This window comes from Penicillium daleae (genome assembly GCF_028827525.1).
Source record: "Penicillium daleae strain IBT 16125 chromosome Unknown utg000007l_segment0_segment0, whole genome shotgun sequence".
Lineage (NCBI taxonomy): Eukaryota > Fungi > Ascomycota > Eurotiomycetes > Eurotiales > Aspergillaceae > Penicillium > Penicillium daleae.
This window is the reverse complement of record NW_026623155.1, coordinates 2,449,263-2,468,899: the sequence shown is the minus strand read 5'-3', so window position 1 is coordinate 2,468,899 and position 19,637 is coordinate 2,449,263. Positions and strand designations below refer to the sequence as shown.

Sequence of the window (19,637 nt, the reverse complement as noted above, 5' to 3'; positions counted from 1 at the left end):
TTCACCACTACACCTAGCTACCCAGATGAATACCTGGAAAACGTGAAGAGTCCAATCGTCAATATACAAAGATCTAGCAACAGACAAAATACAGCTCTCATGACAAATAGTCATTAATATCAATAAAAACCAAGAACAACTCCATGCTCCAGATAGTGGTTTAACAACAAGCTATGGACAAAAAAACGCTTTTTTTCTGCGCCCGCGCTCAGTGCTTCTTGGATCGCTTCCGCTTCTTCCTCCCACTGCCGTCGCCCTCGCGAATATCAATCTTAGTCTCATCACCATCTTGATCCTTGTCGGCATCACTCTTGCGCTTGCCGGTACCGAACTCGAACGCTGGGCCTTCCTCACTACCGAAAGTGTCCTTCCGCCACTGGCGCAGACGGGCCTTCTTGCCCAGTTTCCGCTCATCCTTGGCCTTCTTCTCGACATCGCGGAAGGCAGCAAGCTTCTTCAGGCCGGCGAACTGGTTGAGCTGACTGTCATCGGCCATCAGGATATCGCGGGCGGTCAGACCGAAGCTCTGGGGGGAAGTCTCGCGGTAGCGGAAACGAGTGGCGTTCTTCTTAGTAGCACCCGGGAGCAGGGTGATGTCGAGATCCAGGTTGCGGTCAACGGCCTCTTCAATGCGGAGACGGTCCTTGCGAGCATCGCGCTTTTGTTCACGCCTCAGCTCGGCCTTGCTCTTCTTCTTCGACCCAGATGCATCCTCCTCCTCTTCCTCGTCATCTTCTCCCTCATCCTCAGACTCAAGGGAGGGCTTAACACCCTCTTCATCCTCGTAATCAGGGATCAAGTCCTTAATATCAATGTCGTCATCCCATGTGGGCTTCTTGGGGTGCTTCTTGCCCTCCGTCGCGGGCTCCTCGTAGTAGTCCTCTCCGAAGCGCTTCTGCATCTCCTGCTCCCACTCCTTGTCGTCCCAAGCGTCATCAAGGAACCGGGCCCAGTCCTCATCCGTAAACTCAGCGGCTCGAAGACCAGCCACCTCCTTGATTTGTCCGACCTTCTTCTGAAGTTCCTCAGTCTTGAGCTTGCGGAGACGATTCTTCTCGGTTTCACGCTGCTTCTTTTCTTCCTCCTTGCGTTGACCCTCGGCGTCCCGGAGCTTCTTGCGCGCGCTCTTATCCTCACGACGGACAGACAGACTGTTGGTGGTGTCACGAGCGTGGGTCATAATCTTTTCATTGAGCTTGCTGGGATCTTCAAAGCGGAAGTTGTAGGCTTCCTCGAAAACATCGGCCCGATTGAATTCCTCGTCGTCGTCCGAGTCGAATGGATGAAGCTCTCGTTGACCGCCCTCGGGAATCCAAGCGCGGGCGGACAGGAAATTAGACAAGAAAGTCTCGGGATCCTTGTCTGCATTCTCAATATCCAGCTTGATCTCCTTATCGGGAATAACGTCAGCTCCACCGGCCTTGCGGACCAGGAAGTTGTCTTCCGCATCCTCCATTTCGTCGTCTGAGTCGGCTGCGTGCATTTCCTTGACCAAGGCATCCTTCAACTCGGCCTGCTCCTGAGCAAAGGTCTTAATGGTCTCCTTCTCTTCCTCTTCCGCAGCATCGACTCCCTTCAAAAGGTTCTCGCGATGGTAGTCATGCAGCGTCATGGATTTCTCCTTCTTTGCCTTGGGGGCCTCGCCGTCTTCATCAATCTCGGTGTAGAAAGTGGCGGTAGTATCATACACGCGGGGATCTTTCTCCCGAATAGCCTTCAAAGTAGCCATGATTTCGGCATCAACAGCTTCGGTAGCTAGCTCGCCATCGTCGTCTTCTTCCTCATCAGAGGAGGACTCCTCGTCGGAGGGTTCATCGGCTCGGTGCTTTCCTAAGCTGGAGGTTTTGCCGTACTTAGATTCCACTAGAAGACAGAGATGATGTTAGCGACCACTAGTATTAGACTGGCAGAGCCTGTAGTAAATCCATACACTTTTGCACCTCTTCTCTCTTCTTATTATGCTCAAAGCGGCGGGCATAGTCTTCGTTGATCTTGAAGCCTGCCTCGGAGGCCTTGGTGAGAGAAACACCGCCAGCATCATCGCCAGAGTCGCTGGAGTTGTCGTCCTCCCAGAGGGTCCGCGCTTTCTTCGATGGAGGCTCCATTGCTGATTTCACGAATCTGCTGAATGGGCTTTGCACCGCTGCACCGCAAAGAAACCCGCGGCCGGCAGAAAGAAAAAAAAACACACACCGCCCGCCTGCCCGAGAACCACCTATGCTGTATGCCTGAATTCCAAGGCATAATTGAAGTCATCTTCAGGCTACAACTCTGGGGGGTCTTACTGACGTAGCCAATTAGATCACCGCCAACCGAGACTGAAGAGGTTCACGACACTTACCAGCACGTGGGCAGCTCTCTCCAGGCTCCTTTAATACCTCCTTCGTTCTCTGGTCTGGTTTCTCAGTTACTGGAAAGGATCTTGTTGGAGCATCGCACTGTTGTGCTTTCTATTTGTTCACGTCAAGTGTGTGGCTGGAGACATGCACTAGATGTCGACTCAATCGCACACCCCGTTACCCCAGGTCGGGAAGCTCGTGAGCGTCGTGTAAGCCTGGATGCATGCATGCTGTTGGTCTCAATGCTAATGATATCCCGTCTTGCTAGTCCCGTTGGTCTCAAAGAGGCTGCGCTCGACTCGCCGACCTTCCGCGCGACTACCCTCCACTTCTGCGACCAGTTTGAGTTCATTGAGAGATGGCTCGATGGGTATGCCAAAGCTGCGGCGAAGCTCGCCTCCGAGGTGGTGGCCATGGAGAGTGTTGTTAATAGCTTCCTTTCCTATTCCAACCCTCTGGTCGTTTCCGAGGCCGTCGTCGACCATGATTATACGCTCTTGGCAATGAGAAGAAGCGGAGAAGGATCAAGGGATCTCTGGAATGGATTGGTGATGGCCACTAAGAAGATGGAGTCCCTGATCGCCGAGCCTATTCGTGTGTTCATCCATGAAGATCTGCGGCACTTTAAGGTAAAACGCTGGCGCCTTTTGCATTGTTTGTGGACGTACTACGGGTGAGTGATAGGGCTAACATTGATGTAGGAGAACCGCCGCGCTCTCGAGCTTGCCCAGAAGCAGTACGACTACCTCCAAGCCAGATATGCCTCGCAATCAAAGTCAAAAGAAGCTTCCGCGTTGAGGGAAGAAGCCTTCCAGCTTCATGAGGCTCGCAAAGCATACCTGAGAGCATCCTTGGACTTTTCCGTGCAAGCTCCCCAGGTACGCAATGCGCTTGATCGACTCTTAGTTCGAGTATCCTTTGATCAATGGCGAGAGTTCCGTTTGTTCCACAACAACAACAGCTCGACGTTCTCAAAGTGGTCAGGCGAGATGGATCGTATCAAAGGCTGGGTTCATGAGATGGAAGCGAGTGACCGCTCTGCCAAGCGTGAGCTTCTAGCTACGCGGAAACAAATTGAGGAGGCTGCAGAAGTGGTGGCCCGTCCACCCCGCGAGCTCGAGGACTATTCAATTTCTACTGTCCCGTACCTCGGCTCTCGACCTCTGTCTACGCTGAACATGGGCAAGGAGATTAGACCAGAGAAGCAAGGATGGCTCAATCTGCGAACATTGTCAGGCAGACCTAGTCGCACAGTTTGGGTGAGGCGTTGGGCCTTTCTCAAGCACGGTATCTTTGGATGCCTTGTACAAGGTTCCCGTACTGGTGGCGTTGAAGAGAGCGAGCGAATTGGCGTGCTCCTATGCAGCATTCGCCCTGCTTTCCAGGAGGAGCGACGGTTCTGCTTCCAAGTGAAGACCAAGAATAATAATATCATTCTCCAGGCTGAAACCCAAAAGGAGCTCATGGAATGGATCGGCGCATTCGAAGCCGCCAAACAGAAGGCATTGGAAAACCCCACGAGCACCGATTTATCCATTTCTGGGAAAGTCACAGTTCAAGATCCTGCTTTCTCGATATCGCAGCCCCCTGCCCCGGAATTTACTGCCGATCCGAGCGAGTCTCTCACTCCGCACCTGAGTGATGAGCCGTCTCATTCTGAACGGAGCTCGACACTTCCAGTGCCAGACCGTGATGGACTTGCTATGCGGAATAGTACCGACGTGAGCAGTCGACGGCTTATTGGCTTGGATGAATCTTCTGCCCGTGAAAACGCTAGGGAGCACACGTCTCGGATTATTCAAAAGTTGGATCTCCACCGCAAGTCTAACAACGCTGCACCCGTGTCCCCGTCGATTCCTGGCCCTGCGAGCGGTATTGCTAGTCTCATTTCCGCCAGTCATAACCTTCTTCCTTATGCAGGCGCCGCAGCCGCTAGTGCTCGGGATGGCGAGGGCAACCGGGGTCGCAGCTCAAGCAGCTTGGAGGAGCCCGGGGCCAGCCTCGCCCCTGCTACTCTTGCTAACCCTCCAGCGCCTACAAGCATGAGTAAAGCTGCAGTGGTAGTGAGTAGCGAACGAGGAATTGGACTTGGACTTGTTGATAGCACAGGCGGAATGCCCAGTGGTATGATGGCCAACCTGTGGGGTAGCTCCAATTGGGGATTTATCAACAAGCTTCAGCGGGAACAGCCTTATACAAATGGTGATCATCCGGAGAGCGCATCTGAAGGCCGCCCGGCCTCTGTCATGAGCGATTCTGATAAGCAGAATGTTGCTGCTCAAGCAGACCTTCCAAGTGCATCGACAACACCTTGGCAGCCATCTGGACCCCGTCATCGACAGACCGTCAGTCTCGACGGAGAGGATGCGTCAAAGATTCAACGAGCTGCACGAGCTATCGTCTCTGAACCCGAATATCCTAGCATCTATCCACAGCCGTTGAAGATCCAGGATGCCCAATTCCGGTTGCTCTTCCCTGATGTCAAGAAGAAGGAACCTTTGGTTTTGGTTTTCAGGGCAACATGGAGTCCGAACGAGCAGCAAGAATTCCCTGGCAGAGCCTACGTGACAACTCGCAGCATTTATTTCTACAGCCACCACTTTGGTCTGGTTTTGACTACCAGCGCCGCTTTGGACAGCATCAAGGAGGTGACTGCTGCTTCTGGGCGTGACTGTGATTTCCTCTTCCTTCACACGATCCCTCCGCTGGGCAGCGATACCCCTGGTCGAATCACCATCAAGACCTTCCTTGAGCCTCTTCGACTGCTCCAGAAGCGTCTTAACTTTTTGATTCAAGCATCCATTGCCGTACAACCGATGACTCTTGAAGGGATTCTCAGAGAGCTTATCAAGATGGACACTGGTTCTCCAATCCGACCAGCCAGCGCGGACAGCTGGGAAGACGTAGCGTCTGGAGCAGACACCAAAAATGGCCATGATATATACCTTCCTATCTACATCGACAAGGATCTTGACATCGATGGAGGCAAGGATGGTCGTGGTAAAGATCATCCGAGATTCCGACTACCCACCCAACCTGTGGAGTACGTTCCTCAAGGTGATCTTGTTCTGGCGGTGGAGAAGATACTCGACGTTAGCCCGAAGGCACTGTTCCATATCCTATTTGGTGATAAGAGCGCAGTATGGCAGCTGTTGCTTCATGAACGCCAAGCTCGAGGTATGTAGATCATTCGGAAGAGTTTGAGATGCACCAGAATTTCGATGTACTAACTCAGGCCGTGAAGAGATCAAACAAGGGCCTTGGGCCAGCACCGAGGCACGGCATCTTCGCAGAGACTTTCATTATCAGATCGAGACGACTGATATCTTTGGTGAGACTTTTCCCAGGAATAAACTTTGCAACTTGCTAATTCAATCTCCAATCAGGACGGTCTCGCAACAATGCCATCTCAGATTATCAGATCATTGATGTGCTCAACGATCATCTCTGTTACGTGATCACTGACAAACGAACCCCGTGGCATCTCCCCTTGCGTCGCTCATTCCGTCTTGTCAGCAAGGTTGTGATCACCTTTGTGACAAAATCCAAGAGCAAGCTGGCCATCTACACCAAGGTTGAGTGGCTCAAGTCACCCTACGGCCTGAAAAGTGAGTTAAAGTGGACTGCTGGATTTACGAAGCTTGATTCTAATTATGTGTTTAGATATTATTGACAAGCGCGCGGGGGCCGACTTGGAACAGGACGCCTTGGATCTCGTTGACTTGGTCAGTGACCAAGTGCGTCGCCTGGGTGCGCACAGTCGTACCAAGAAAGCGATCACCATCTTCGGCCATGTCGGCCGCCAGAGTAATGTGACTCAATTCACAGGTGCTGGTGGCAATTTGAAGTTGGAATCCCGCAAGCGCACCCAGCGCACCATGCTACACCTCGTCATGGAGACTGTCCTGTCATTCTTGGAAAGTGCTTTATCATTCTTGATGCAGTCCTCTTTCGGCCTTGTTGGGTGGGCTCTCAAGACTTTGAGCACGCACAAGGTCATCTTGGTCTTGCTGGTAACGAGTGCCCTCATGAACGGCTTCTATACCTCCAGAGATGGCTGGGACTGGTGGCACGAGCGACATGCACGCAATTTCATGTCCAGGCTCGGTGTCCAACCAAATATGGTCATGAGCAAGGCTATCTACATTCGAGACATTGACGAAGCAGTCGCCAACTCGACTATTTGGCCTCACAACGGGAGCACCAGCACATGCTTTGGAGCATTCAACGAGCACAGCATGCGATACGCGGAGCTACCTCTCTCCCTGAGCACGACGAACCCGCGCGACACAGTCGCCAAGAGTGCGACCAAGCGATTCTTGCAAACCCGAGAGCGTCTCGGGATGTACAGGCATAACCTTTTGGTAGCCCTGCGCGTGGTGAACAGTATTGAAAAGGAGGTGATTCAGACCGAGTGGGAACGGTGGCTTCGGGATGAATTGCGCCGCTGTCGTCAAGTCGAGATTCTTCTTGGAGGCAACACCGCCGAAGGCGACGCAACCGCACAGGTTGCCCAGGCTGAGCGGATCTTCGCCGAAAACACAGGCAACATCAAGGAGTGGTATGAGCGATACTGCACCAGTTGTCGCCATGAGCAGGAGCAGGTCCAGAAGAATGACCGGGAGAACCTGCTGATCTGAATTGAGCGTCCCCCGAAAATCCTCCCCCTTGAAGCGTCTCTTTTTTCCTGTACAATTCCCGTGGCGTGATTTTTTGCACTCTTCTGCCCCTCGCATTTGCATTGCAACATAACACTATACCCGGTGGCAGCTCCATGACTGTATGTTTTCGTGAGATAATCTTCGCGTATGTATTGATGCCAATCCCCATTTCGCTTCTTCGCAGATATTTTCGAGCAATATGAGTACAATTTTGCTCCCGAGTTGAGTTATACCTCCATCCTGAATAGAGTAACTCTGTAGGCCATGAGACATTCACAGTCCATGACGGCTCAGTTCTGCCGCGGCTTGACGTCACCTTCCTGGACGACGTAGTAGACGACCGTGCCCTCTCCACCCATCCCCCTATTCGTCATTGCGAGAAGGGCTCGCCTGGTGCCCCATTCTTTCGTTTCCCGAGCCCTTTCCTTTCGCTCGTAGTATTCATCGAGCTTCTTTGCCTTTTCAGGATCCACAGACTCATTGCTCGACACCGCTTCCTCGTTCTCAGAAACTTCGAGAGCAGCCAGGGAATCAAAAGCTGCAGCCATGCGACGCAGACTCCACTTTTGGCCCTGGGCCGTGGGAATCACGAATAGTCTTTCCGGTCGAAGATCATCCTCCGCGATGCCCTTGTCCAGCATATATAGCTGCTCATCTGGGTGCGTGTATACGCGGTGCGGTGGAATACCGGAGATCAAGGTTTGCGGGTCATTAAATGCAATTGAGTCTGGGGTGTTTGGGTCTGTGGCATTTGAAGTCGTTGAAATGTCGTGGATTTGGAGGAATGTCCAGAGATGTTGGTGCTGGAGATTATGGAGGATCTGGATTGTGGTCGCGGCGAGGGGGTTCCCGGAGGCGGAGGCGGACTCGATGAGTTTTGTCAGTGCTGATGGTTCCAGTGAAGGGAGCGGTGTTTGTTGAGAAGCCATTTTGTGCTTTGAGTGCTGGCTATTTCTTCTGGGGTGTGTTTGGCTACTGATTTGCATGGCGGGCTTTTTCTACGAATTTGGCGGATAAATTGGGCGGAAGTGACTCACCGCCCTCTGGAAGAGTGTGACCTGGGCTGACCGCTTTCCAAGCTCGAATCTATAGATTCACTTGTCATCGTTCTCAAAATAGATACATAATACATACGGAGATTATTCTGAGTACGTAGAATTGAGATATTTTAAAAATAGGTATAACATCGCATTATTTGATATTCGGGATGGGCAATTCTGAACACGAGAGCACTAGTGGGTCACTTGGAGCTATATTTTTCATGTCTCCCATACTTTAATTGACGCTGAATCTGCATATTCCTAAGGGCTCTAGCAACGAGGGGTACTTCTGAGAAGAAAACCTGGCAACGTGTAACAAGGGCACATGGGATCTTTCCGTAAGAAGTCATGTATGTACATTGAAACCTTGACGCGTTCCTGATAGGCCAAACTTGGGCGACTCTTCAGGGCTCAAGTGGGGCGCCGACTATCGATAAGCCTGAGCTAAGAACACATGGCATCATCTTTTTGGGGAATTTCTTAAAAGCTCAGCGGGTCTAAGGGGGATTATCCGTTATTACTTCCTTTGCGAGCCCGGTGTCAACGTTCCTTTACAGTCCGTCCTTCTTTATTTTTGTTTCCGTGATTTTTGCCGAGTTCGAGTCCGAGTCTCACAGTCCGTCGCAATGGGCCGGCAAAAGCAAACTACGCCGCTCCAGCGCAATCCCTCATCGCAGTTGATGCACACTCTCCCTGACGAGCCTGAAGCAGCGCAGAAACATGCAAATGGTGACGCGATCGCACATTCAGGCGCCAACGGCAAAGCCACTTCTCCAGTGGCCGTCGTGCCGGATCCAGTTGCGGATAGCCCTGGCTTGATGCAACTGCTCATCTGTGTCCTCGGTATATATGCAGCATTGTGAGTCGTCCCCTAAACGTACAACACGGAATTCCTATTATGCAAGAAACTAACAAACCATCCAGCCTCTCATGGGGTGTCCTCCAAGAAGCCATCACCACCACAAGCTACCCCCTGCGCGCCCCATCCGCCGCCGAACCAGAACCGCCAACGGAGCGCTTCACCTACTCCCTGGTCCTCAACACCATCCAGTCCACTTTTGCCGTAATCACAGGCTTCCTATACCTCTTCTTCTCAACGCCAAAAGGCCAAAATATACCCTCCATCTTCCCAACACGCCGCATCCTCTTCCCCCTCCTCCTCGTCAGCATCTCCTCCTCCCTAGCCTCCCCCTTTGGCTACGCCAGTCTCGCCCACATCGACTACCTCACCTTCATCCTCGCCAAGTCATGCAAACTGCTCCCCGTCATGGCCCTCCACCTAACCATCTTCCGCAAGCGCTACCCACTATACAAGTACGGCGTCGTGCTCCTCGTCACGCTGGGCGTGGCAACCTTCACCCTCCACCACCCCGGCACGAGCAAGAAGGTCGCTGCGTCGGCGGCAAAGCAATCCGGTTCTTCGATGTGGGGTATTTTCCTGCTCTCGATTAACTTGCTTCTGGATGGCTTGACGAATACCACGCAAGACCACGTTTTCACATCGCCGAAGCTCTATACAAAGTTCACAGGCCCGCAGATGATGGTTGCGCAGAATGTGCTATCGACTGCCCTGACCGCTGCGTATCTGCTGATCATGCCGCACGTCTCACAGAGCGGGATCTTGCATAATCTGCTTCCCTTCCCGATTCCCCCGTCCACGGAGACGGAGCTTTATTCTGCTATCTCGTTCTTGTCGCGGCACCCTGAGGCATTGAACCATGTACTGGGCTTTGCGGCGTGTGGTGCCGTTGGCCAGTTGTTTATTTTCCATACTCTGTCGCGGTTTTCGTCCTTGCTTCTTGTCACGGTCACCGTTACGCGTAAGATGTTGACGATGTTGCTCAGTGTGTTCTGGTTCGGACACTCGTTGAAGCCGGGGCAGTGGTTGGGTATTGTGTTGGTCTTTGGTGGGATTGGTGCTGAGGCGGTGGTACAGCGACAGGAGAAGAAGGCGAAGGAGCGGGCGAAGTTGGAGGCTGCGAAGAAAGAGCAGTAGATGGGTTTGTGAGTTGTATTCTTGTTTGTTTGATAGAATGCATAGGGAAATGCCAGAATCGAACTAAAATCTCTATCATATACCTTGACCAATGCTTTGCGAAGAGACATATTAGGGCGAAGTGGATGGATACACATAACTAGAGCAATAGCCAAATCTTGGTTCGTAGCACCTGGTATCATTTGTACCCTAGACAAGATAATCCATGGATCAACATTACATGGAAAGGCATCTCTCATCCCAGCTCACTCAAAAATCCAAAATTACTTGCGCCCCTCGACCATGATAATATGATACCCAAAGCCCGTCTTCACCTCCTGATACTTGGGTTTCGCTGTAGTACTAGTCTCCAATTCAAAGGCAACATTTTCAAAAGCCGGATCCAGATCTCCCCTAGTCTTCCAACCCAGGGAACCTCCTGTCACATAATACATTAGCAATCCTATCCTGTACATTTCTCATAATCATCCGAGCATATGGCCGCGAGAGAGTCAAAGAAAGAAACAATAAGAGATGAGATGAACCGAGTTCACTAGATAGATAGAATACATACCCTGCCGCGCCTTATCCTCCGAGAACTCACGAGCGACCTCATCGAATTTGGTCCCGTTGCGCAGTTTCTCGAGGGCTTCTTCTTTCTTAGCGTGTTTCTCGCACTGTGCGTTCATAGTCATTGTTAGTCTCTTGTTCCAGGATATCACGAGGTCCGCATCAGTAGAGGCTAATGTTATGCCTCAATGTGGAAGGAGAGATAGAGTAAATCCATAGATAGTGGCTTGAACTGACCAGGATATGCCGCACGTTGATTGACTGTGCGCCCTTGACTTTGCTCTTGTCGTCGTTGCCGGCGTCTTTGCCCTTGCCCTTGGCCGCGGCGCCTTTCTTGTCGCCGCCTTTGGCGTTGTTCTTAGGGGCCATGGTCAAAAGCGTGTTGAAAATATCTTGCTTGAGATCCTTGGATCTTGCAAGTGTGTCTTCGTCTCTATAGTTTAAATAGTTTAGGCTGGCGTGCAGAGTTGATGAATGTTTGCTTGGACGGTTCTGACGATGTGGGGCATGCTGCCTGAGGCAGGAGCAGCGTGTGACGTGGGGGACTACTTTGATTGATGATTACAGTATTGTCTTGCTCGGAGTTCCTTTTTGAGATTCTGAGAATTGACTGGACTATCTTTTCTTAAAGATAGATCTGGGTATCTACAGCTTGTGTAATTGGTCTACAAGGCGACATGGCCTATGATCTGGACGCGGCGCGCATCACCTCTCTTCCAGACGATGCATTCTACATACCCAATTTTATCTCCGAGGAAGAAGAGCAGATCCTGCTACAAAAGGTGAGTCTGTCCAATCTCGTCCCACAATACCCCCTAACCCAAGTCGAAGTCCATGACATACACTCAGCGCAGATATCCACCACATATAAACCGTACCCATAGCTCCTCCATTCCCGCACCCACCAGCCCAACGCTCCTCCATCAACCAACCTCCACGATTCAACATCCCAACTAACCACCCATCTACAGATCTCATCAGCCCCCTCCCCCCGCTGGACCCATCTAACGCACCGCCGCCTACAAACCTGGCCCTCGGCACTAACAAAAACCAACACCCTCCTCTCCTCCGCTCTCCCATCCTGGCTGACAACGCCCATCATCGAACCCCGCTTCAAGCAACTAGGCATCTTCGCCGACGCACCGCACGGCGCACCGAACCACGTCTTGATCAATGAGTACAAACCTGGCCAGGGGATTATGCCGCACGAGGATGGACCGGCGTATTATCCGCTCGTGGCGACGGTGAGCTTGGGGGCGGGTATTGTGCTGGATTTTTATGGGAAGGACGCGGAGGAAGAGAATACGCCTACTTCGAAGGGAGAGCCGGAGTCGGAGCTGGAGTACCTGAGGGTCCCACGGTTCCGGGTATTACAAGAGAGGAGGAGTTTATTGGTTACTCGGGGCAAGATGTATACGGATTTTCTGCATGGGATTGCCGAGAGAGTGGTGGATGGGGATTTGGGGCCGGAGACGGTTTGTAATTGGGGGTTGTTGGGGGAGAAGGACGGGTTTCTGGGGGGATCGTTTGAGAGGATGACTCGGACGAGTTTGACGTATCGTGATGTTTTGAAGGTTGCCAAGGTGGGGAATACGTTGAAGTTTTTGGGTCGGTGATGGATGCTTTCTTGTTGTGATATGGTTTGTTTCTTGTATCTTATACCCTTGTCCTTATTGCCGTGTATCTGGTACAGTCATTTTGTAGAGATGGATAGAATAGCATTCTCATTGATCTATATGTTTGCCTGATTATTTCGGTGGCTGTTAGTAGATATATGGAATTATCAGCCATCGATCTTGCACCGCCTCCCGGCCAAACTTTTGCATATACCACGTCTTGGTATTCTGTGCTGTCAACCCCAGGTTGACCGCTATAAAAGCTAGACAACTCAGCATGGTTTTGTTGACCACCTGGCCTGGTGGTGCAGCCAGGTACGTGAGAGACAAGTAAATTAGGCACTCGGCGCCGTAGTGCGGGCAGACGATGCCACAGAAGAGCGGGTGATCCGGGAGTGTGTACTTCTTGAGGGAGAAGAGGAAGTGGTGGCAGTCATGCTGCAGACCGGAGGCAATGAGGAATAGCGGGACGCAGAGGAAGGTTCGTACAGTGGGCGCGTTGGTAATTTGGAGATCGGCCAGCGTGAGGCTGCGGGTGCGAATTGCGCCTGAGGTGGAACTGTTAGCATGACTTGACCCGACATTTTGTCGTCTTAGGTCCTCGGTTAAAGGATTCGAGGGCGTTGGTTCGAGAAATGGGCATACCTGATCCCTCAATCCAAATAGCAATGCCCGCGGCGAGATAGAATCCCAGCCCAAGCAACCAGTGCGCAAACCCCATCTTCGACAAAGAGGGCTTTGCAAAGGCGAAACTCTCCCACAATCGTCGCAAGCCCTGAATAGCCAGGAGAACCCAGCATATAAGCACCTGTGTAAGCGACATGGACTGCTTCAGATGCTCCTCGCTCACACGGGACGCAATCGCTTCGAACACAGGCCCGCGCCAGCACAGCTGCATCGCCCAGAACACCGACGATGCGACAGAAGCAACATAGAACTGAGCGAAGTAGCTGTGCGGCACCTGCCAGGTCGCGAGGTAATCGAGGAGCCCCGACCCCGAGGATCGGGGTTGTGCTTGGGCTTGAGTTGCTGGCCGGGACCCGGCGACAGGCTCGGAGCCCGTCGCGGTCGCACGGGGGCCATAACGGAGGAAACGGTCACGCAGCGCGGAGGGAATGCTGACCGAGACGGTCTAGAGAATCATGAAGCAAAAGAAGGAGCCGGGTTAGCTTATCGTGGTGGAAAGTGATTGGTGAGGCAAGGCGCCGCGCGGTGGCCGTACCGTGGCGGCAGCGAGGAGGAAGAAGGCGCGTAAGGCGTCGATGGCATCCATTTGTGCCGCCTCCATGGCAGTATCGACATGCGTGAGGAGGTCCATTTCTTTTCGCAAGGTCCTTGCCGATGTCAGATGGAGTGGGATTGATGGTCGTTGATCGAGTTAGTCTTGGGTTGCGCGGCGTGTCCAGGCAGAAAACTAGAGCTGAGCAGTGGAGTCGAAGTGTCGCTGATCGCCCGGACCCCCCGAAACGCGACCGCCTTGAGCTTCCAAATAATCCGGGATCTGCTGTGTGGACGGCGGATATCCAGGGTACAGAGCAGGATACCGAGTACAAGGCACGGTAGATATCCCGGGATCCTCGTCTGGGACGATGAAAATGAGGGGACGAGGAGTGTCAGTCAACTGTGGACTGTTGTCCGTCTTATCGGAGCTTTCGCAAGCTTACTCGTCCGGGTCACTAGTGAAATCCGTCCCAGCAGGTTCCAGGCCGCGCTAGGAAAAGACGGGTTAGCAAGAAACGGGCCAAGAGCCAGTGGCTCGCTGGTGCGACCGTCCCAGAGAGTGTTTGGGCAAAAACCGAATACGACCAGGTTTTGGGGGGAGGGCGCTGAGTGGCCGCATCGAGGACGATCGCCACACGAGTGGAGCCTGCAAGTTTGCTGGGTTTGCGTCTGGAATGGGGGCAGCGAGAGACGGTCGCAGACGAGGAGGAAGATTTCAATCTTTTCAGGATGAGGGGGGAGAGGACGGGGACGCGAGAACAGGTGGACAGTTTAACGAGCGCAGGAGTCGATGGGTGCGGAGAAGCAGCATACTGTACAGTATTCTGAGGAGGATGCTACCACTCCTGGATGGAGTCATGGACACACTCTCTCTGTTCTGCCATCACTCCCATCCAGTTTTCCCCCCCTAATAATTCGAATAATCAAGTGTCTTTTTTTCATGTTACCCTCCACTAACTTCCCATTCCAAGTCTGGACTATCCCAAGTGTAGGGGCATGGGGCTCCCCCTAAAAACCAAAAAAAGCCCCCCCCCAAGATTCGGTGGACGATGATTCACCGCGCCCACTCGATCGGCCCCCTCCCCGTCTCCTCGTCTTCCCAACTCGCTCCTCCTCTCCTTCTCCTTCTTCGTCTCCTCCTCTTCCTCTTCCTCTTCCTCTGCATTCTTCCCTCTCGCTTCTTTCTCCTGTTCCTTTCCTTCCCCAACCACCTTATCCACCCATCTAATCTTCTCCCTTTCCACCCGCCTCTCTTCCTTCCGACTCTCGAAACTCCGACTCCATTCTAATTATATACCGAATCTCTCTCTTCTTCCCTGTCCCGTGTTTCCAACTCTCAAGTGGCCACCACCACCACCACCACCACACACAAGCACCTCCCACCGGTCGCCTTCCACTCGCCTCATTATAATTACTCGTTTGAGGTAGCGTGACCTCTCTAGTCTCGACCGGCGAAATTGTGAATCCTGTTGGAACCCTTGGGATTGTTGGATCATCCTCGCTGTGTGGCCGTGATCAGCGCCTGCGTCCCACTGCTGGCGTTGTCGTCCCCAAGTTCGGTCGCTCAGGCCTGTCGCGTCCCTCCCAAAATGACGAGCGGAATTCTCCCTCATCGAGTGCTATCGCTATGAGTGATGTCGAGGCTGTCTCCCTCCCCACTGCCCTAGATGTCGGACCAAATAACACTCTCGCGGCGGTGAAGACGGATGGCGATGCAGCAGACACGCGCCCATCGGGACGGCCTTTGTCTCCCGACCGCAAGGACAAGGCTGCAACCCCGGTTCCTGCCCCTACCGCAGCCCCAGCTGCAGACTCTGCTTCTGTACCGGTAGCTGCATCGAAATCGGCTCCCTCTGCTGCACCCGCTTCACCCCGACGAGAGCGCGCTGGATCGCATCCGGTGGACGAGGAGGAGAATGAGCAAGGCCCGCCTAGTCCCAAGGCGGACTCAGAGGCGGAAACAATTATTCAATCCGGTCGAGAATCCCTGTCGCCAGAGAAGAAAAGGAAACACATTAGACATGATCCGAATCGTCCGGGCGTTGATGGAGTGGACGGCGCTCAACGGAAGAAACCTCGCATCGATCGTGATGGCGAGGATCGCGCTTCGCGGGCGCGGAGCCCGCTGGACAGAGCTGACTCGCCCCCATCGGTTGTGAAAGTTGAGAAGGTGGATGAAGGGCCATCGGTTTCTGAGGACGTGATGGACGAGAGGGTTGGTCGTAATGATGGCCCCGAGAGATCGCGCAACTATCGAAAGCGCAGTTTCAGCGACAGTGTGGATGAAAAGAGGGAACGCCGTCGCGATTCGACTGCTCACGCTACTCGCGATCTCAAAAACATCAATCACGCTCGCCTTTCCCGTCCCTCCGCCAGTACTCGCTCGGTGTCTCCCGGTCGCCCCTCTCACCAACGCTCTGCGTCCGGCTCGCAACTACCCTCTAAGAAGAAGGTTCCTACGCCTCTCTTGACTGGGTTCCAGCGGCAAACCTCTGAGGACCGACAGTCCACCTCTTCATCCGCCAGTGGGTCACCGCTTCCCAGTGCCCACCTACGGAAGCTCGGGTCTGGAGTGGGAGCGTTTGCGTCGCCTGCGAAGCACATAGGCCCTAAGAAACTGCGCGACAAGAGCGGTCGCACTCCTCTCGCGCGCGCATGCGCAGACAGGAAATACGAACATGTGGTTTTGCGTTATGGCGAACGTCCGGAAGATTTGAATGTCCCCGATAACGCCGGTAATACCCCTTTGCAGGTCGCGTCGCTCAACGGGGAGGAACAGATTGTCAAGTTCCTCCTGGACGCGGGCTGTGAGATCAACACGAAGAACATTGACAAGGACACACCTTTGATTGATGCAGTGGAGAATGGGAATGTAGAGGTCGTGAAACTGCTGCTTGAGGCAGGTGCTAATCCTCGAACCGTGAATGCCTCTGGAGATGAACCATACGAGTTAGTACCGACGGACCTCAAGGATGATGAGTATGATGAGATTCGAAAGTTGCTCGCGGATGCCAAGGCGAATTGCCGTCCCGGCCGACGATCCGAAGAGCAGCAAGCTGGACCTGACAAGCCGCCACGGTCCCGACGAGCGTCTGTGGCCAGTCCTTCTCGAAGTCCACCACCAATGTCGAGCACAACTGGTCGTCGCAAGACTGGTCGAAGCGAAGCAACCCGCAACGACTTGTTGTGGACACAACCGACCTCCGAGAACTTGCGCGAGTTTGCCGCCAAGGGTGACGAGCAGGGCGTGGTCAGCATCCTGAATATCTTGCAAAAGGCTGACAATGCGTCCCTGATTGCCGCTGCCAAGGGAGGCCACTTTGATGTGTTGTCTCTCATGTACGCCATCGGCGACGCAGATGCGGATCCAAACCCACTGCGCGGGTCTGGCCATAAACCAGGTTATAACACTCCCATGCTTGCCGCCATTGGTCGAGGCAACATGGACAACATTCAACTCATTCTGGGTCAGCCCGGCTTCGACCCGACACGCCGACTGTTCGAAGATAAGACTTACTATGAACTCTCCCGATCCCGCCAAGGCGAGAATTGGGAGGAAGAATATGATATCCTGAAGAAGGCATATGAGAACTACGCGGGCTCAGGAAAGGGACGCAAGGATCTCTCGTCCCCGCGCCGTGCCCGCGGCAAGGACAAGGAAGAAAAACGAAGCGCCCGCCGAGAGTCTTCCTCGCCTGTGGCTCGCACGAAAAAGCTCAACGACAGCAGTCCCAATGCCAACCGTCAAAGGTTCCCCAAGGATCATGACGCTCTGAAGGAGAAGCGCCGCGAAGAGAAGAAGGCCGCAGCCGCGGCGGCTGGCGGTCGCTCAAAGACTACTTCGCGGGAGACACGAGATACACGAGATGCGCATGACAATGCTCTTGCCAGCTCTGATCATGATTCAGCACGACCAGAGCCCAAGAAGCCCAAGGCTGCCCCCTCAGCACGGAGAGGCAGTGAATCCAGCGGAGTTGCTCGAGCAGATGAAGTTCGAAAGAGACGTCTGATTGCTGGGCGTCGCCCTCTGGATGGCGATCGACGACCCAGCCTTATGTCTTCCGATTCTTTGTCCGGGCGCGAAGAAGCTCCCAGGTCCCGCGACACCGCTCCCGATTCCACATCCTCTCTCAAGCGCATCCGAAATGATACTTCTCCCGAAAGATCTCGCTCACGGGACGGGGATAGTGATCGACTGTCGCCAGAAGCTCGGAAGAAGAAGCGACGTGTGCTGGCAGAAGAGAAAGCATCAAACCTGCCGAATGGGCCTCCGCGGAAAGCAGAAGACACCAATGGAGACAAACTTCAACAACGTCGGCCGAAAGAGGAAGCCTCACAAGGCACCGATCCTGCGTCACGCAAATCAACTGAGACCTCAAAGAAACCCGACCCCTCATCTCACAAGTCGGATTCCTCTTCTCAACCTACCTCTTCCCAGAAGTCAACCGATTCCGATCCACCCAAGAAGAACGGCGACGTGAAGACCGAGCCCCCCGAGCCTACGCCCAACTCCATTCCCGAGGTCTCAAGTGACGATAAGCGAGCTGAAATTGAGGCAGAGAAGCGTCGACAAGCCGAAGTGAAGAAAGCGGAAGAGGAACGTGTTGCTGAGGAGAAGCGCCGCGAGGAAGAAGCTAAGCGTGCTCGTCTGGCCAAGGAAGAAGCTGAGCGTGCGCGTCTGGCCAAGGAAGAAGCTGAGCGTGCGCGTCTGGCCAAGGAAGAAGCTGAGCGTGCGCGTCTGGCCAAGGAAGAAGCGGAACGTGCTGCACGTGAGAAGGCTGAAGAAGACGAACGCAAGCGCAAAGAAATGGAGCAGCGCCGGGCTAAGCAAGCTGAAGATGAGCGCCAGAAGCGATTGGAACAGGAGCGGGCTCGCGTGATCAAAATGCGCCGTGAGCAGGAGGCTCAGGAGCAACGCCGTCGTGATGCCCTGCCTGGTCGCTTGCGTGCCTCTGCCAACTTTGTGGGTTCCAATGATCCCCGCGCGCGAAGTCACTCCTGGCTCAAGAACTTCATGCCCTTGGTCACTGTTCTTACCCGCCAACTTGACGCTGTCTGTGCTAGTGATGTGGCGGACGAGAAATGGATTCCGAACTACTTGGTCGCTCCCTTGCTGGCTACCAATGACCTGCAGCTCTCTCAATGTAAGTTTCTCTCTGGTCTTTGCAGAGATCTTTCAATATTTTGCTCCGGTGGCTAATATCATTGGCACAGATGCCAGCTGGGAGAAACGCAAAGCAACCGCAACCCAACGCATGAACCTTTGGCGATGCACACGCCGGATGTTGGTCTACACGGACGACCCCAAGTACCATAATGCATCCTTTGGAGAGGTCATGCAGCTGGATTGCGAGACTCGACCCAAGTATTTCGAGATGGAACATGTCTTCTGGATCAGAGTAAGTTGACGCTGGCTCTCAAACCGTTGATGCATCCTGCTAACCTATTCCCTTGCTAGCTCTCTGACTTCATGGACCTCGTCCCACACATCCCCCATCTCAACGGCCTCGAGCTTGAGTTTGTGAGCATGCACCTCGACCCGGAGCCCTCCGCAGGCACCTCCCACCAGACGAATGGTTTTGTGCCCAGTACCTTTGCCACGGGCACGAACGGCATCGGGGCTCTCAATGGCCATGGCCCTGGCTACCCTCGACCCGGTACATACTTCTAATGTTCTTGCCTTTCTCTATGTCTCTTTCTTTGCAGCCTCTTTCGCTACTAGGCGCTGGCGCGATCGGCAGAACTCCAGCGGGTGATGTAAAGGGCGGAATCTGATTGTACGATTATGATACCTCTTGCTTTCGTGTAACGAATCTATTTTGTTCGGTAGCTTGAATCCGGACTTGGCGAGATCCGCCTGATTTGCTGCATCATGTGGTATTGACAGAGTAAATGGATAGTGCCATGGTACTGACATCCAGATAAAATTCTTAAGTATCTAGAAGAAAGTAGGTGTAGTGGTTCTTCCGAATTGGGACAGTGGCAGATGCGAGTTCTACCACGTGATGATGACATAAGCGTAGGGCACACACAGCCGAAAGAGTCCAAATCCCCACCAAAAATTTCCCAGCGCCGAACTTCATCACTCAAAACTAACTCTTCGAGGATAATTCGACATTTAAATCGAACATACCTGCACAACAAAATGGTACGCTGAATTCCCGAGGCTGCATGCTTTCCCCAACGAACATTGTCTACGGCGCACACGATATGAG

At 53.4% G+C, this 19,637-nt stretch overlaps 9 protein-coding genes across 9 annotated transcripts; 5 read left to right on the top strand and 4 right to left on the bottom strand.

The window, feature by feature from the left end:
- Positions 1-208: 208 nt before the first annotated feature.
- On the bottom strand, positions 209-2,105 carry N7458_008063 (KRI1 family protein; the record flags this gene model as incomplete). The annotated part of the gene is made up of 2 exons (XM_056911445.1): positions 209-1,863; positions 1,931-2,105. 2 exons carry the CDS (start codon positions 2,103-2,105, stop codon positions 209-211), a joined length of 1,830 nt encoding a protein of 609 aa, XP_056764271.1.
- Positions 2,106-2,492: 387 nt separating this feature from the next.
- Positions 2,493-6,979, top strand: N7458_008062 (uncharacterized protein; the record flags this gene model as incomplete). Its single annotated transcript, XM_056911444.1, has 6 exons — positions 2,493-2,548; positions 2,608-2,968; positions 3,041-5,516; positions 5,584-5,670; positions 5,726-5,947; positions 6,003-6,979. 6 exons carry the CDS (start codon positions 2,493-2,495, stop codon positions 6,977-6,979), a joined length of 4,179 nt encoding a protein of 1,392 aa, XP_056764270.1.
- Positions 6,980-7,290: 311 nt separating this feature from the next.
- Positions 7,291-7,929, bottom strand: N7458_008061 (uncharacterized protein; the record flags this gene model as incomplete). The annotated part of the gene is made up of 1 exon (XM_056911443.1): positions 7,291-7,929. The coding sequence occupies one exon, from the start codon at positions 7,927-7,929 to the stop codon at positions 7,291-7,293; it is 639 nt and encodes a 212-aa protein (XP_056764269.1).
- Positions 7,930-8,666: 737 nt separating this feature from the next.
- Positions 8,667-10,036, top strand: N7458_008060 (UDP-galactose transporter HUT1; the record flags this gene model as incomplete). The annotated part of the gene is made up of 2 exons (XM_056911442.1): positions 8,667-8,899; positions 8,965-10,036. 2 exons carry the CDS (start codon positions 8,667-8,669, stop codon positions 10,034-10,036), a joined length of 1,305 nt encoding a protein of 434 aa, XP_056764268.1.
- A 263-nt stretch (positions 10,037-10,299) lies between these two features.
- On the bottom strand, positions 10,300-10,954 carry N7458_008059 (peptidylprolyl isomerase; the record flags this gene model as incomplete). Its single annotated transcript, XM_056911441.1, has 3 exons — positions 10,300-10,454; positions 10,590-10,692; positions 10,823-10,954. The coding sequence occupies 3 exons, from the start codon at positions 10,952-10,954 to the stop codon at positions 10,300-10,302; spliced, it is 390 nt and encodes a 129-aa protein (XP_056764267.1).
- Positions 10,955-11,262: 308 nt separating this feature from the next.
- On the top strand, positions 11,263-12,201 carry N7458_008058 (uncharacterized protein; the record flags this gene model as incomplete). The annotated part of the gene is made up of 2 exons (XM_056911440.1): positions 11,263-11,367; positions 11,470-12,201. 2 exons carry the CDS (start codon positions 11,263-11,265, stop codon positions 12,199-12,201), a joined length of 837 nt encoding a protein of 278 aa, XP_056764266.1.
- Positions 12,202-12,348: 147 nt separating this feature from the next.
- On the bottom strand, positions 12,349-13,519 carry N7458_008057 (putative 3-oxo-5-alpha-steroid 4-dehydrogenase; the record flags this gene model as incomplete). Its single annotated transcript, XM_056911439.1, has 3 exons — positions 12,349-12,749; positions 12,847-13,333; positions 13,424-13,519. The coding sequence occupies 3 exons, from the start codon at positions 13,517-13,519 to the stop codon at positions 12,349-12,351; spliced, it is 984 nt and encodes a 327-aa protein (XP_056764265.1).
- A 23-nt stretch (positions 13,520-13,542) lies between these two features.
- On the top strand, positions 13,543-13,764 carry N7458_008056 (uncharacterized protein; the record flags this gene model as incomplete). The annotated part of the gene is made up of 1 exon (XM_056911438.1): positions 13,543-13,764. One exon carries the CDS (start codon positions 13,543-13,545, stop codon positions 13,762-13,764), a length of 222 nt encoding a protein of 73 aa, XP_056764264.1.
- Positions 13,765-15,049: 1,285 nt separating this feature from the next.
- N7458_008055 (putative histone deacetylase complex subunit (Hos4)) lies at positions 15,050-19,093 on the top strand (the record flags this gene model as incomplete). Its single annotated transcript, XM_056911437.1, has 3 exons — positions 15,050-18,566; positions 18,637-18,821; positions 18,881-19,093. 3 exons carry the CDS (start codon positions 15,050-15,052, stop codon positions 19,091-19,093), a joined length of 3,915 nt encoding a protein of 1,304 aa, XP_056764263.1.
- Between the last annotated feature and the right edge of the window lie 544 nt (positions 19,094-19,637).